General features: G+C 35.0%; 1 protein-coding gene across 1 annotated transcript in view; it reads right to left on the bottom strand.

Annotated features, from left to right (window-relative positions):
- The window catches only part of CNTN5 (contactin 5), a 1,396,301-nt gene that overhangs the window by 43,090 nt on the left and 1,334,906 nt on the right, over positions 1-18,305 (bottom strand). Inside the window, exon 21 of the mRNA XM_017545918.2 lies at positions 17,711-17,820. Coding sequence (XP_017401407.1) covers positions 17,711-17,820 — 110 coding nt within the window. The remainder of the gene's footprint in view (positions 1-17,710; positions 17,821-18,305) is intronic.

The following is an 18,305-nucleotide window of genomic DNA, read 5'->3' as shown; positions in this document are numbered from 1 at the left end:
TGATAGGTTTTCTTCTTTCAAAGATTTGTTTTCAGTCTAATCACCTTTGTACCTTATCTGACTGATCCTCAACTCTTCCAAAAATGAGTTTAAGGATTATTTGAATGGTGAGACATCCATTTCTAGACTTTATCTTCCATACCAGTAACCTATGCTGTGGAGGGAGATGCCAGATTATTGGTTGCTGGTATAAGCCTCTACTCATATTTTCAAACAACCTAAAGAAATCTATCCAGGTGTGGGCTGAGAAGCAGAGCTTCAGATGCATGAGTTGCAGTTGTTTTGTTGAAGAAATGATAAAGGGCCGGAGGCTGTTTCATTCTTTGCTTGAACCCAGAAAATGGAATTTTGAGGCTGGGTCATTGCACAAAGATGAAAGGAAAGAAAAACCTAGAAAACACTCTGATAACTTTGTTTTACAGCACTCGCTGTGATAGCAGTGGGGATTTTCTCTTTTCTTATGGTTTCATGGGTACTTTAAGGAGGAATTAAGGAAAGGTAGTTTTACATGCTTTCATTCAATTTACTGTCATTCCTGAACAAAAAAGTTGCAACTAATTTGAATTGAGGGTTAGAGGACAGATGTTTCACTGATAGCTTACTTTTCTCTACCAATTCCTTACCTTCAGCTACATTTTGGAATATTACAACCTTTTTCCTAATAGTGCTTAAATTTCCTTTCACATTCCTCCTTTCTTATACAACATCTAAGATCAGGCATGTCCTTCAAAGAGTTTTGAAATGCTACATATGGGGAACACATTTTCCATGAAAGATAAATTTGCTTTGGCAAAGTCCTGCTTGCCTCAATTTAATTCATGTCCAGCGTCCTAATCTCTTGAATTTAGTGCTAGGCATAGTTATTAAATTGGCTATTCACAATCAATACTTTGAGATATGCTGGCAGTCAGTATTATTAAATTGCATGCATATTGGTTACTTTGTGCCCAGAGGTAATTTTACCATAAAGGATGCAATTTAATGAATAAAATAAAATAAATAAATGATGCTTAAACTTCTGAATATTTATGAGGCAATTCAACAGTGATTAGATGATATGAGGTGAGAAAGTTTAAAATGTAGAAGGAACATAATAATGGATATTACTTACTGAATAAATTTGTATTTATTTTTCCTGGAAACTGTCATTGCTGCATAAAGAAAAAATACTGAAGAAGATTGGTTATAAATATAATTAAATATTTTCCTAATACATGTACTTCATTGTATGTCTTTTACAAATATTAGTTCCCTTCTTCACAGTCTTTATTCAAACGTTTTGAAAGACAGCATATTGAATAGAAAAAAATTCTGAGAGCATTTAATTACAACTGATGCACTTGAATATATTTTGTGAGATGACCTATAAACTGAGAAAAGAATTTTTATCTCAGGAATGCAAGTCCTTTTGATTATTAAAGCCAGAGAAGCATTACAATGAGACTGTAATCATGCCCCACTTCCCCTTTCAGCTATGTATTCATCGTTGAAACTGCTTGCTATTGCCACAAGTAGCTGTAAATGAACTGATAATGCCACATCAGACACTATAACCCTATAGCTTTACAATATATAGCCAATCACTAATCAATGCTATTTCTGTAAATGAATGAAAATTCCTGAGAAATAACTTTATCAGCCATTCCCTTCCTACCACTGCCTTTTTTTTTTTTTTTTTTTTTTTTTTTTTTAATTTTTTTTTTTTTTTTTTTTTTTTTTGTCTTTAAAAATCTACTTGTTACTAATGTTGAACAGAGTGTATATTCAGGGCAACTTGAATCTATGCTCCTGGGTTGCAATCCTCAAAGTTGGCCCAAATAAACACTCTGTCTATATTCATTTTTCCTCAGCTTCTTCCTTTTAGGTTGACATATTATAATACTATTTCATACATCTTAATTTAATGAAAGAACAAAAGTTATGATCTGAAATATTTTCAGGTAGAAGAATATTAATCTTTAAAAATTATTAACTAATCACATGACACAGTCTGTATGAGATGCTCAAAATAGAGAATTTTGGAGATTTATAGAGTTAATCTATATACTGGAAAAAAATAGCCAAAAGTCAATGATAAATCCATCTTAAGATATTAAAAATAGAGCAATAAATTTTAAACCTAAATAAAGTAGAAAGAAGGATATAAAAATGACAGGAACAACAAAATGAACTTGAAAAACAAACATTAAGAAAATGAATAAAGACAAGGTTAATGCTTTGAAAAGATCACATATTTTGTAATCTCTTTTAATTAAGAGTAATCAAAATAGGAGGCAGAAAGGGAGGGAGAAGGGAAGGAGAAAAGAAAGGGGAAGGGGAGGGCGAGAGGGGGAAGAGGATGTACAAATTATTGATAAAAAGAAAATATACCACAGATCTTAGAGCTATTAAGAAAATGTGGAAGTGTGGACAAGTAAAATGATTATACAAACCCTGCCCCAAATGAGAATTTTAAAATCATGGCAAGCATCTAAAAGCAGACAGAAGCTGGAGAAGAGTTTACTCCTGAAAATCTGAAATTGCAACAGTAAGAATTGTGAGTTTGTGGCTTATTTGGTTTTTGAATGTTCTTTAATCCCTCTGGTAATGTTGGCAAAAGATCGAAGTTTTATCAGTTGGAGTAGCAAAATAAGTTTATCAGAAAGAGCAGCTGAAAAAATTCAAGAAGTGAGAGAACTGCAGAAAGGATAAGAGCCACAATCTGAGTGTAAACCCTGTTAAATCTTTGGCTGAATGATAAACTACTCTTGCTTAGAGATAAACATTGTAGAACCTAGTAAGTAATGTAGGCAGAGATCAAGGGTAACCTTGAAGACAGTTAAATTAGGTGTGCCTTTTTAGTTGCAGCTTTTTATACTGAGAACATTTTCTAACCTGTATCTTCTCAGGAAGTAGAGAGGTGGCAATTTTTTAAAAAGCATATACTTTACATATTTTTAATGAAATATGTTCTGTAAAACAGTATAATGGCTGGCAGTTGCTTCAAAATAATATAGGAGATTGGCTAAGTGGCATTATTCACAAATCAGACTGTTCATTCATTTGTAATAGTTGAAGGTGAGTGTTAAGTTCATAGGAATTCACTATACTCTTCTGTATATTTCACATATTAAAAAATTCATAACACAAAGTTAAAGAAATCTAAATTAAAGAAAAGTTAAAATGGCACCAAATAGGAACACAGAGATAAATCTAAGAAAAGGCTTTCAAGACCTAGATTGACAAAGCTCAAGGAAGACTTAGAAAAAAAAAAGTGGAATATACCATAATCATGAATTAGGAGGCTCAATATTGTAAAATAGATAATTCTCCTGAAATTGTTTTATATAGTTAGTATTATTCATAATAGACCCAACTGGAAACAACCTTAATGTATGTCAATGGTAGAATGATAAATTACTTGTGGGGTACTCATATGATGTAGTTTAGAAGACAGCATTACCTGCAGTTGCATGTAACAATATGGGTGACTCTTACAACATAATGTTTAGTGAAAAATACAAGACATAAAAATCTCCAGATGATTTCAAAATGGACACAAACACTCAAAAATCTATATGCCAATATCCCTGATTAATGTACATGCAAAAACACTCAACAGAATACTAGCAAAGCAAATTCAACAGTACATTTAAATAATCATTCATAATAATCAAGTGCCAGGATGTAAGGATGGTTTAAATTTACAAATCAATATATGTAATATATCATCTTACTGATATGAAATTCAGAAACCCTATGATCATTTCAGTAAATGCAAAAAAGCATTTGACAAATTTAACATTTTTTTCATGGTAAAAATTCTCAACAAATTAGGTATAGAAGAAAAGTACCTCAGCACAGTAAGGGCCATAAATAACAAACACACAACTAACATCATTCTAAACAAGGAAAAGTCGAAAGCTTTTCCTTTAAGGTCTGGAAAAAGACAGAGGTGCCTACTCTTGACACTTCTTTTCAGCGTAGTACTGGAAGTCCTAGCCAGAGCAAATATGCAAGAGAAAGAAAAATCTTTAGAATTGAAAAGGAAGAAGTTAATTGTCACTGTTTGGAGGTGACATAATCTAATATATAGAACATCCTAACAACTTCACCAAAAAACTCTTAGAACTGATAAGCAGATTCATGAAAATTACAAGATAAAAAATAAACATACAAAATTTAGTAGTGCTTTTATACACCTATAGTGTATAAAATTTAGTAGTGTTTTTATACACCAATAGTGAACTACTAGAAGAAGAAATCAGAAAAACAGTCCTATTTAAATTAGCTGTGAAAAAAATAAAATACTTAGGAATAAGGTGAGCAAAAAGTTGAAGGACTTTTACACTAAAAACTATAAAACATTGATAAAAAAATCAAAGAAGACATAAATGAAAAAAAATCCATGTTCATGATTTGCAAAAATTAAAATTAAAATGTCCATAGTACCCAAAGGGACCTATAGATTTGCTCACTGTACTCTCTATCAAAATTCTAATGACTGTTTTTACAGAAATAGAAAATCATAAGATTTATATAGAACTACAAAAGACCCCAAATAGCCAAAGCAATCTAGAGCAAAAAGAATACAACTGGAGGTACCAAATGCCCTAAACTCAAAATTTTCTGGAAATCTATAGTAACCAAAACAGCATGCTATTGGTATAAAAACAGACACATAGATAAATGAAACAGAATAAAGAGCCCAGAAATCCACATATTTATGATCAATTGATTTTTGATAAAGGTATCAAGAACACAATGGGGAAAGGATAGTCTCTTTAATAAATGGTCTGGAAAGACTGGGTATCCGAATGTGGAAGACTGAAATTAGACCTTCATCTTCCACCACATAAAAAAAATCAATGCAAACTGTATGAAAGATGTAAATATAAGATATAAAAATGTAAAACTGCTAGAAGAAAATATAAGAGAAAAGCTCTATGAGCTTGGTTTGGGAATTGAGATTTTGGATATAACGTCCCCCCCCCCCAAAAAAAAACAGGCAACAAAAGCAAAAAATAAAAAAGACAAATGGGATTACATCAAACTAAAAATCTTTTGCACAGCAAAGACAACAATCAACAGAGTGAAAAGACATCCTACAGAATGATCAAAAAACATTTTCAAACCCTATATTTGATAAGGCATTAACATTCAAAATATATATGTGGAACTCAAACAACTCAATAGCAAGAAAACAAATTACCTGAATAAAAAATGGGCAAAGGGCTTGAATGGACATGTCTCAAAAGTAGAGATACAAATGGCCAACAGGTATGTGGAAAAATGCTCAATCTCACTAATCATGAGAGAAATGAAAATAAAAACCACAGTGAGATATTACTTTAACATAATAGAATAATTTTTATCAAAAAGTCAAAAGATAACAAATAGGAACAAGGGAACTCTTGCCCTCCATTGACAGAATGTAAATTGGTACAACCACTATTGAAAACAGTATGGAGGTTCCCTCCAAAATAAAAAATGGAACTACTGTGTAATGTCGCAGTCTCACTACTTGGTATATATTGAAATAAAATGAAAACAGTATGCCAAAAAGACATCTGCACTCTCATGTTTATTGCAACACTATTCACAATAGCCAACATAGGGAATCATATTTTGTCCATCAGCAGATGAACAGATAAAGAAACTGTATTATATAGACACAGTGAAATACCATTAAACTACAAAAATGAAAGAAATCCTGCCATTTGCAACATGGGTGAATCTGGAGATCATTAGGTTAAGCTAGACACAGAAAAATACCACATGGTATTACTCATATGTGGACTCTAAGAAAGTTGATCTCATAAAATTAGAGAGCAGAATGGTGTTTATCAGGGGTTAGAATGATTGAGAGGGCTGAGACCGGGGAAAGGTTGATCAAATAAGACAAAATTTCAGTTAGATAAGATCAGTAAGTTCGATATTGTGACTATCGTTAATAACATATTACATTATCTAAAAATGCTGAGAGTGGATGTTAAGTGCTCTCACTGAAAAATGATAACTATGTGAAGTAGCGCATATGTTAATTAGTAGATTTAGTAATTGTATGACGTATATATCCTTCAAAGCATCATGTACATGATAAATCCATATAATTTTATCTTTCAAAAAAAGAGAAGTCAGGATAGTGTCTTTTTGGGGTGAGAATTAGGATAGTGATTGTAGGAGACCCAAATTGGGTCTTTGGGGGTTAGTAATGTTCTGCTTCATGACCTGGATTATGGTTAGACAAGCGTATGTGCTTCATAGTAATTATTCAGCTATTACTATAAGTTTATGATTTGTGCATTTGTCTATATGCAGAGTTAAAGAAAAAAGCCTTGCCCTTTGAAAAATAAAGTTTCAGCTATTTAGTAATTGGCAATTAGTCAATTAGCAATTAGCATTCTTAGAATGCTAAGTATATATTTTGTAAACCTTTTTCTTTTTGTGTTTAAACACTTTATACAATTTCTTCATTTCCTAGTACATTAAGCAAGACCATGTCTGTATCTATCTGATCAACACTTACTGATTTAGTATTCCTCTGTCACAAGTATACTGCCAGGTGCTTAAGGTATGAACCCAGCCCTCAAAAAGAAAAAGACTTGTTTACAGTTTAGAAATTTTCAAATGGGCTGTTCTCAGAAAATTTCAACAAAGATATTCAAGTATTTGTAAAATAAAATCATTTGTGTACTTTAGGTAGATTTATTAAAAAGCTTTGCCCTTTGGAAAATGAAGTCTCAGCTCTTTAGTAATTGGCATAGTCAATTAGTAATTGACATTCTTATAATGTCAATTATAAATAAATATATGTCTACATTTGTGATTTCATTTTTTTGTATGGATGCTCTGCTTGTACAAATATGCATTACGTAATAGACTGAAACTGTGGAAGGACATTTGATGAACTCATGGATGATTGGGTTTAGGGATGAGAAACCCCTGTTTAAAGGTGGTTCAGTAAATTCACATTCATATTGAAGAGTGAAGAAAATGAGAAATACTTCTGAATATGATAAAACATATCATAAAGACTTTTTTGGTTCCATTTGTGTTACAATATATTCAGGAAAATATCCTAATAGTCTTGAAAATAGTATATGTCAACATTTCAGTAGAAAAATGGTTTGAAAGTGTTTTGGTTAGAGAAATTTTAACCATGAAGCCATGCATCTACAAGCAAATGAAACAAAAACACACTAAAGTGTTTTTGATAAAAACTATAGAGTTGTATTTCAATAGGACAAGAAAAGAACAAGTTAGACAACCTAAACATTCCTTAAATTTGCTTTTGATTTGATGATTTTCAGAAAACATAATTTTTAGTTAGCCTAACAGTCGGTGAAAATAAGCCACGAAAGAAATCTAATGATAGCAACACAAAAGCTATTTGATTTAAATGAGAGTCCATAGAATTTCAGAAAAGGATAGAATTTGCATTTATTTTTTTAAATATATTATTGTTTTTTATATTTTTACTTTTATGTAGTATTAATAAAAGGCCAAAGAGACTCTGTAGAATGGTTGCTACCCACACAGCACATGGAAAATAATCTTTGTTAGCTTTTTGGTGACTAGCTTCATTTCAGCTTCTTTTTCCCCTTTAACTTGTATCTGAAAGTCCATAATAACACATATACATTTCCTTCCCCCGACTAAACAAATTAAATACAATCTGCCTAGCATGAGTTATTGTCAGAGAACAGGGAGGCCCATTTGTTTTGTCTCCTACTCTAACGATTAGAGTCAGATCATAAAATAAAGAACAACAAGAACCTTGTCCCTTCTCCCCTGAAGAAATGCCCACCGTGACTTCTTTTATAGAGCAAAACACAACTGGTGTCTTTTCAGTGCAATCAATAAGTGGAAATGGCTTTAGTGACATGTCTAAAATGAACTTCTGAGTTGCATATCCTCTGGAAGGTTTAAAATGATCACATGTGAGTCCTGCACATAGCCCAAGCAAAGAAGTTGCCAGAGGTGCCATTTAGTGAGTATTGTAAAATGGGACAAATTGTTTTTTTCATAATAATAAGCACTAAAATATTCAGAATTGAAATGAGGACTCTGTGCACTTAAACCCTTGCCACAAATACCTTGTTGCTTACTGTTAAAATGAGTCCAGCTATTAAAAAGATAAAAATGCAGTTAATAATAATCTTACAAGAAGGGATGAATGAATACGAGCACCATGAACTTGGTAATCATGGAAGGCTTTGTTCCACAGGCAGAATATGAAATATATTAATATTTTTTAAATGTCTAGTAAAAGAAGTTTTATTTCTATTTTATTCAGTTAACAAAACTAGTTTATTGATTTATTTAGGAAAATTAAGGACAATTTCAGGGCAGAAGCATATTCTCATGAAAACAGAGACGCTTACACCCATATAGGGCATGGCGTGGATTTATTCACACTGTTTCTTCAGAAGATCAGGATGCTATGGAATCCTGGGTGTAATTAGAGACACGAGAATTGTATTGTTTCAATGTATTTCTTTTTAAACTTCAACTTCCCATAAACCTCCTTAATATTAGACTGTTAGCTTTTTGAGGGTAAAGACTAGAACTTATTAATATGTATACTCCCAGTGCCCGGCACAATGCCTGATACTGAGTAAAGGTTTGACGAGTGAAGGAGTGGGAAAAAAGAAACCTGATCATCCAACATTCCATTATCACAATTTACTTTGTCTGTTTTGCTGATCTGGGAAAATCACAGAAATGATTATGAAATTTGGCCTTATTTTTTACTCTCCCTTCTTGCCAGACTGGCATCTGCTCTGAATTTGCATGCACATAAAAATCTTTTTATGTTCTGAAAAGCTTGAGGGACTCTGTTCTCGGATTCAGAGATTACCAGTCACAGGCCACTTAATGCTGGTGGGTTCATAAATTCAAAATGGAACCTAATAATTTATTTGTATGGGCCAGTGACAGAGATGGCAATCCAGATGGGACAGTCATGGTTATTCATGAATCAAAGCTGTTCAATAAATATAGCCCACTTTCAATTTTCAATCATGCTGCATATCATAAGCTAGACATTTCACATATCTCAGTGTCAATGCTTTCTACATGTAGTCCCTGCTGCCATAAAATTTCAACTGAATTCCATGCAGGTAACCAAAATTTACAAATGGGGGTTCTAAGTGGATGCTGACAAAATTTTTCAAACATTTGAAAAATACAGCTAGATGGATGAATGTCTACATTTGGGATTTCCTATTTTTTTCTTCAGCTGTTCATTTTTGTGAGGTAGTGCTATCCTTACAGGAGGCAGTCTTAAAAGCTTGTTGAAAGGCAAAGACCACCATTTTTCTTTGAATAGTAGAGTTCTCATGTAGCCTAATTGGAATCTTTTAAAATGTCCATGGATGAATCCACTCAGAAACAGAAAGGGATAAAATTTCTCAGTTGTCTTGAAGCCCTTACCATTGATCACTTTGTCTGGGCTGTCATCATTCTGACCCTGTCTTTTTGCAAAACTATTCTTACCATCTTAATTGCCATGACCATTCTATTAGATAAAGCAGTTCATCAATTTAATAACAAAAAGCCATCACTATTTGATTTGAATTAATTGTTTAATGTACTCGAAAGTGTTGGGTTAGTTAAAAATGAAAGTAAGTTTAAGTCAAAATGCCTGGTCTATTATTTCTTAAATCGATTAAGATGTAATGGAGGCTTCCTTGTGAAAGTCCAAAATGCCAAATGTAAGTAGATTATTGACATATGCTACCAGGGGAAGCGTCTGACTGAGATCCTTACTGCTGTTCTGCAGGACTGCATCAGGGCAAAGAATATCAAAACCAAGTCATCAGCAAAAGGAGCTAGCAGAAGTTAGGATCAAGATCCTGGGTTAGGATTAAAGTAAGAAACAAAAACCCAAGAAAACAGAACTAGTCTCCCTTGCTAGACTGTAAAGTTTATAAGGGCAGTAACTCCATTTTATTTACTGTTTTAGACTGAACACTACATCAAAACATAGCAGGTATTTAATAAATACTAGTTAAATAAATAAATGAATAAATAATAAATGAGATTCAGATGAAATATACAGATCAGGGGAATGTGAGATGAAATTTGACTGCCAACTTAGGGTCATAATCAGTCAGGCTGCAACCAAATCAGGAGACCCTGCAGTAAGAGTCAGCAGTGGCAAGGGAGAGCCTAATGATAGCAACCCGCAGGAGGCTTACCACCTTTAGTGATGTCCATCTTCCCACCTTCCCTTACTCAAGTGTAGCTTCCCCCAGTTAGTAGAAAAGAAAATACAGAGATTTCAGAGTCAACCGAATTACAAAAAGTTCAAGTTTGATTATTTATTAAGGAGAATGCATCAAGGCGTTATTAGTTAATAACACACTACGTATTTCAGAGAGACAGGTCATCAATTTCAAAGTGGAACATGGGTATGGACTTGACAGAAAACATATTCTAGAAGGAATAAAATCTGCACCTGACTTTGGAAATGGTATCTTGTTTCTCATTTACCTCCCTTATAAGGCCTGGTACATCAAGGGAAACCCCATATAAAAGTCTCGACTGCTTTTCACTGTGTTTGAAGCTAAAAGAGTTGTGACTAATCATACTCACATTATAATATGTGGTGAAAAATATATTCAGATGCTTAGTTTTTACCATTTCCGATACCAACACTGGAGAGCTAGATTCTCAACACAAGAATGAATACTAAACCCTTTGTTGTCCTGACAAGATACAGGAAATTCCTTATCAATGAAGATGCCCATGGGTTAAAAGCTCTGATATGACATTCCTTTGCTCTCAAATTATTGCCACCTACCATTCTTTAGAAGTCATGGCATTATTATGGCTACTAAATATCTACAACTTGAAGTTACTAATTGACCGTGTAAGGGGTATTGTTTACTCGTTTGACTGTGAAAGTTATCACCAGTAATCTGTAAACCAAAAAGGCACTTCTCTATCCTTATCTCACTTGGTCTCTTGGCAGCATCAAGCATAGTTGACCAATTCCCTCTTTTTGGTCAACTCCTTACCTTTTTTGATTCATATGTGGTTTTCCTGCTACTGAATTGATTTCTTCTTTCCAGTCTCCTTGCCAATTCCTTCTTTTCAGCTCAACTTCTAAATGTGGAGTGTGCCAAGGCCACCACAGCCCTCCTCATTCCTCTCCTCTCTTCCTCTCTCCTTTCCTCTTGAAATTTCATCCTCAGATGTTTTCATACAATAACATGGCTTTAAATACCACTTCTGTAATGGCCACCTATATGTTTTCAGCCCTGTTCTCTCAATTAGACTCCAAACTGGCATGTTCTCCTGTCTACCTGACTTATCCTCTTAGATTTCTAATAGGGATCAAAAATTCAGTGTGATCAAACAGAACTTGATGTTCTACCTTCACATCTATTCTTTGTTCAGTTTCCTTCATTTTTTTTTTTTTTGTAAATGGTGCAGTTATCTATGTGAATAAGCTTGAGATGTAGAAATCATCATTTCTCTTTCCTCCACATCAGATCTATCAGCAAATCCTGCCAGCCCTGTCTCTGAAATATATCTGCTTCTCTCCCACTCCACTGCTTTGGCTGAAGTCTAACTCACCATCATTTCTTGCTTGGATTATTGTAATAACCCTTCAAGCCTCTGACCTTTCTTTCGTCTCCCTTTCATTCTTCATATAAAAGCAGGCAGAGTGATTTAAAAAAAAAAACCACGCAAATCAGACATTGTAGCTTCCCTCCTTAAGTTGTCTCAGTGACTTTCCACTGTCACTTAAAATACTATTTTCATAACTCATGTTTTGATATATATCTTGTCTCTAACCCTTGGACTATTTTAATTTTCTGGTGGTTCACTTTCTTCCTGTTACCACAGGAGCCAGGTTTGCTATGTGTAGCATACTTTGGACCCTCTATGTGTGTTGTTATCAGAGTTTATCTTATTACTTATTTGTTTGCTTGGTTTTTAAAAAAAATTGTCTTCCCCCATCAGGATGTAACATACATAAGAGCAGAACCTTATCTATCTTATTTATGTTGTGATTTGGGAAAAATAAGAGGGGCAGCTGAAAACACTGTCTTCTCTATTTTCAAAATGGTTCACAGTGCCTTTATAGTAACTTGCTGTTTTAGACTTTGAAGGGAAGGTTGAAATTATGGCTAGAAAAATGACTCATAGGACTGAAATTATAAGTACATAAAATGTGAAACCGATCACTTTCGTTTTGGTGACGAATGCCCTTGTTTCAATATATGTTTTATTGTCACCACGCTCTGAATTCGACCATTAGTAAATACAGGTAGGATTGCAGTAGGGATAGAGTGAAAAAGAGAGATAAAAGTAAGCAAAATTGTTAAGCTTTATGAGATCATTAAATTTTAGTAATAATTAGGGAGATCTTTTACTAAGTGACATTTTTGATAGGGAAAAATAAGTGGGGAGAAGATGAGAACAGTAATTTCCAGATCTATTCAGTAAAGGACGGAGGCAGAGCACTCTTTCAAGGGAAAAGGTGCAGAAAAGAGAGGATAAGAGAGATCCTGATAGCTTCACCTATATCATATTTAGTATTTAGTCCACATGTAGCTATTCAGTTATGAAACAGTATAAATCAATTTGCTGAAAGTACTTAAAATAGCAGTTAACATCATGTTTAGCTACAAAAGTGTATGAAGTTTTAATTATGTTCTGTTTATAAAAAGCACAGAATTTACCAATTAATGTTATGTTCACTTTTGTTTTCTGGTAACAAGATGCCATATTTTGAAGCTACAATTTGCACTATGAAATAGTATAGTTACTATGCCCATGGATTCTATCCTGGTTTGTTTGTATGACATCAATTGTCAGAATTTTTGTTGATTTAATTCATCAATGTGGTCATTGTGATGGTTATTCCAGAATTTGATTCATTCTTATAAACTTTCATATATCCATCTGTGCCTTTTAAAAGGCCTCACATGGCTTCTGATTGGCCAGTGATGACATCTAGCACAGAGACAGTGAGGATAGAGTCTTGGGATCATCTGAAAAGGGGGTTTCTTCCTTTTCTCCTCTGCCCCTGAAGACAACCACCCTCTGGCTCTTGTTCCTCCAACTGCTCAAGGACCATCTTCAGTGCCTGTCTCTTTGGAAAAGGACAAAGCCTCTACTCTCACGAAGCTTATACCTCAGCTAGAGAAGACAGACAGCAAACAATCGTTATTATAAGTAATTATATAGAATGTGAGAAAGGGATGAGTGCTGGTGAAAGGGAAAAGGTAGAGCAGGAAAGGGAGATCAGATGCGGGAGCAGACATGATAATATTCATATCAACATTAAGTAAATACTAATTTGGACCAGGCACAGTGGCTCACGCAAGTAATCCCAGCACTTTGGGAGGCTGAGGTGAGTGGATCACCTGAGGTCAGAAGTTCGAGACTAGCCTGGCCACCATGGTGAAACCCTGTTTCTACTAACAATACAGAAAATTGGCTGGCCTTGGTGGTGTGTGCCTGTAATCCCAGCTACTGGGGAGGCTGAGGCAGGAGAATCCCTTGAACCCAGGTGGCAGAGGTTGCAGTGAGCCAATATCACACCATTCCACTTCAGCCTGGGCAGCAGAGCGACTTTGTCTCAAAAAAAAAAAAAAAAAACAATAGTAGTTTGTACTTAGTATGTGCCAGTCACTGTTCTAAGCACTTTATTAACTTAGTTAATCCTCAAACAATAAAATGCTAGTTGAACCAGTAGTGAAGAAGAGAAATGAAAGCCCTATTGATTCTACCTTTGAATTATTCTGAGCACTTGTCCCTCTTTCTTTAGTACCATTGTCACTGCCTTCATCGTGGGTATGTGCTGTGACGGTGTAAGGTGAGTATGGGCACGTGGAAAGAGGGCTGTGGTTTCATCCAGCACAGTCCTTAAACTTGGGGCCACCTTAACAGTGTTTAAGAGAACAAAAAGCATTGTGATTATGAAGACTGCTGCATTTGAACCAACATCGAAACTACTAAGTGCACTGTTGGAACATCAGAGGTCATACCTCGTCAGCAGGAAGACCAAAGATTTGTGGAGGACATTCCCCTCATCAGCTAAACAGAGAGGACTGCCAAGTACTGCCTCTGCTGTGCCCACTCAACTACATCAGGCAATGCTTCTAAGCAGATCTTTTTTTTTTTTTTTTTTTTTTTTTAACCCTCTGGGTTTCTGGGATAGCAGATCTTTCTTAAAACCTACCCAAATGTGACTCTGACTAAAAAAAAATAAAATAAAAATAAATATATTCCATTTTTGCTTGTGATAAGTTGTCATTTTGAAAGAAGCTAATTTAGTGAAAACATTGCGCTCTGATGCTCTTGAGTGTCATTCTTGAGTAATCTTGATCTTAACCTCCAGTCAAGCCTTGATTATCAGCATTCCATAAAATCGCTCTCATCAGGGTTATTCACAGTCTCCACATTGCCTTATCCATTTGGCAATCTCAGGTCTCATCTTTCTGAATTTCCCAGGAGCATTCGACACCATGGAACATTCTATCTTGAAATTACTCTCTTGGCTTCTGAATTTCTTCGGTCTCTCCTTCTTGGTTTCTTTAGCCAGACCTCTCCTCTCTGTTGCTGAGCTCTAAATGGTGGGCCACCACAGAGCTCAATTCTCAGGTACCTTTTTTATCAAATATTCAGTGACCTCAGCTGGTATATGTTTAAAAACTATTTGTATTCTGATGATTTCTCATAGCTCCATCCCCAATCTTCCTCTTAACTCAGGACCTGCTTGAGAACTCTATTTAGAAATAAGAAAAAGCCTTCTAAAATTTAAAATATCCAAAACAGAATCCTTGATTTTCACTCTAAAACCTACTCTTCTTTGTGAGTTCCTCATCTCTGAGAATGACAATGTCATTTACCTAGTTTCTTGGGTCAAACATCTCTCCCATTACCTGTAACTCCTCTTTTTCATAGACTACATGTAATTTATTATCAAATTCTGTCTTACCTCAATTCGAAATAGATTTTAAAAGGTACACTTCTTATCAATTCCACTGTTACCACTGTAGCTGAAAGCAACCTCATTGTCACTGACGTTGGAACAGTTGTTGCCCCTCTGCTGTTCTCTCTGAGGTCCTCCCAGGGTCTATTCTCTGCCTTCTAGATTGAGAGAGGCTTTAAAAATATGTCAGATCTTGACTTGTCCCCTCCAGTTGGAAATACTTTATGACTTCATATACTTCAGATGAAATCTGAACTTCTTTCTGATTCCTAAGTCCCAGAAATCTGTTCCTTGCCCTGATAATCTCTTCATCATCATCCTGCTACCACTTTCCCTATGCTCCCTACTCTCACCAAAATCATTCATTTCTTGTTCTTTGCAGAAGTCCAGTGTGCTGCTACTTCAGATCTCTTGGGCTTGATTTCCTCTCTGCTGTTCTCTCATTCCATCATGTATCCACTCATACGTCACAACCACAGAAAGGTTGACTTCTCAAGCTTCTGTAAAATATCACACTCTCTGACTCTTACCTTCTTGCCCTATTTTATTTTTCTACATGGCCTGTATCATCAACTGAAATTATATCACATATTTTAAAAAAAAGTCATAGGCTTATTTCTTACCTTGTTGATTGTGTGCCTTCCCTACTACAATACAATCCTCACAAGAGCGGGAAGTTCATTTTGCTTATTGTTTTGTTCCTGGCATTTAACTCAGTGTCGGTACTTAATAGGTCTACATAAATATTTATAGAATTAAAAAATGAATGATTTATATTTAGGAAGAGAAGAATTGTGCACAAATCTAAATCCCATGTGATCTCTGTAAGACCTCACAGAGAGATGTCAACACAGTGAATCATAACAATTATCTGAATGTCATGCTTTTAGGGTAGGTAAAAAAAAAAGCTTCAGGGTGACTGATTACATAAGGGGAGCATCTCTTTGAGATATAGGAACCTGGGTTGTTGCTCTTCCATGCACCAGAACATACTTTGTGGCTTTCTGAAAATATGAACACCAGACATCTGCCCCCAGATGTTTTGATTCAGAGGTTTAGAGTGAATTCGCACTGATGTAGTTCTCTTAGGTTGATCCCCAAAAGCAGAATTTGAGATATGGATTTTGGTGCATATTATTCATTATGTGGATGCTTACAGGTAAAATCTATTAAAAAGTGATGAACTCAAGAATGGGGAGTTAGAGGGAGCTGAGCAAGAATGTGGTTCCAGGTAATCTGGCTTTGGCCCGACACACACAGCAAGGCTCTGTATCACAAACTGCACTATAAAGTTATTTACTCCTTGAGTTAAGAGACCAGTGTCAGTCAATCATTGATCTTAGGCTGACTAAATGTGGAGAGGTCACTTTCCAAGCAAAGCAGCTCTCCTCAGTGGAGGGCAATTCTCTAGAGGGGGAGCTGAGAACCATTAGCAGTCAACCCTCACAGCAGCTGGGAGACGGCGGGGGAGGCATATGGTCCCAGAGAAGGAAAACTGGAGAAACCATCACAGTGTCATCTACAGTTGGATAAAAAGGGGCTAATTGTGCTGCAAACATCCATTCATTAAATGCATAGTTATTATGGCCAGTTATGGTGAAGAATATATACTATCATTTGCTGAGATTTAATGATGAACAAACATGGTCCCTGAAGTGTGGATTGGGAGAAACAGAAACAGTCATCACATTAACATGTAATCATAATGATATACTTACTAAATTATTCCAAATAATTAACTGAAGTTAGATTGTAGAAATAAGTTCATGATATTGTATAGGTGTATAATGGTTTCCCATAAATTGTTCTTGTATAAATTCTTTATCACAGAAATCATTATCTAATGCCAGCTGTATGTTAATCAAATAATTATCAGGCATTATTTGAAAACTGAAACAGAAATAAAAATATGTTTCAGCCTGGAAGCCATGTTAGTGTACAAGTCCTATACACCATCATTATTCGAAACACAAGATGATTTTTTCTTAATGGGAACTGAAGCAGAGGAAAAGTAAGAATAAAATTTTAAAAATGTAACTAAAGTCTGGGGTTAGGTGCTAATTATTTTTGTCTTTTAGAAATTATCGCCCTAATTCCTATCCCTGACCAGCCAAGCAAGGCAAGAACAAGAACAAGAGCTGTGTGAGAAGCAGAACCTTGTTATCATAGAATATTCATGTTCACAGACTACTCGCAATCTGTTAGTCTTTGTGGAGCCTAAAATTTCACTGAAGCTACTCATTTGATATGAAATGTTCACCATTATAAGGCTGGCATAACTGTTTAAAAATAGCAGTGTTTAAGGGACCAAACAATCTATTTGAATACATAGATACAATACAGACCATTAAGTTCCAAGAAAATTTGAAAATTCAGTACTGGAGGTAAGAGCTACCAAGAAAGTACAAAAGAAAACTTGTATTTATACATTAAATTATTAGAAAGAAAGACATAAAAACTTTAAAAATGACCAGTAAATTAGATACCGTTAAATATCCACCTGTAGCTCTTGCTTTTATCTAAAACTCTAGTTTCATCTTTTAAAAAAATGTTTGCATAGTGGTATGGAAGCTACTGTACTGAAAAATAAACCAGTTAATGAGCAACATAATACATGCCAGTAAAATGGTATTTCTTAGTTTCCTTAACATAGAGCAAAATTTCAAAGAAATTCTGTTGAAATTCTGAAGTGTAACCAAGACCTCTCTTTAGGAGAATGTAATGCCAGCAGAAGTAATAAGCCTTATTTCTCATCCTTCTTTCTGTTCATACCTCAAATCCCTGTGGTCTTCCTAGACTGTCTTTAATGTGTTTCCATGCAACGAGAATCTCTGACACAGACACACTTGTCGCCTTCACTTCTGTGGGAGCAGCACTGGGTTCTGTAGGAAGCAAAATAAACCACAATTATAAACAGTTATCTCTATCAAAGCATTGCATCTGAGTCTGTCAGGTGTTAACTTCTTCTTACCTTATTTTTGAAATGAATTCCTGTGGTAGTTATGAAAAACACAACAAAATACAAAGGTGATCCTTTTGGATTTCTGTACTTGGGTCAAGTCTCATCAATACCTTACCAATGACAAATGACAAATGTAGCAAGACAAGCAAAGACATCGGTCCTTGGATTAGCTAAGTCATTTCTGGAGAACTTACATTTTCTGCCAATCTAGCCTAATGACTATAAAAATGGACTGAGAAGTCAGGCTTTACTTTTGTGTTGCTGTTGCTTTCTGCGTTAAAAATTTATTTACCAGGCCGGGCGCGGTGGCTCAAGCCTGTAATCCCAGCACTTTGGGAGGCCGAGGCGGGTGGATCACGAGGTCAAGAGATCAAGACCATCCTGGTCAACATGGTGAAACCCCGT

Source organism: Cebus imitator, unplaced genomic scaffold, assembly GCF_001604975.1.
Source record: "Cebus imitator isolate Cc_AM_T3 unplaced genomic scaffold, Cebus_imitator-1.0 Scaffold182, whole genome shotgun sequence".
In the NCBI taxonomy this organism is placed as follows: Eukaryota; Metazoa; Chordata; class Mammalia; order Primates; family Cebidae; genus Cebus; species Cebus imitator.
The sequence above is the reverse complement of the archived record's forward strand: the minus strand, read 5'-3'. Positions and strand labels throughout refer to the sequence as shown.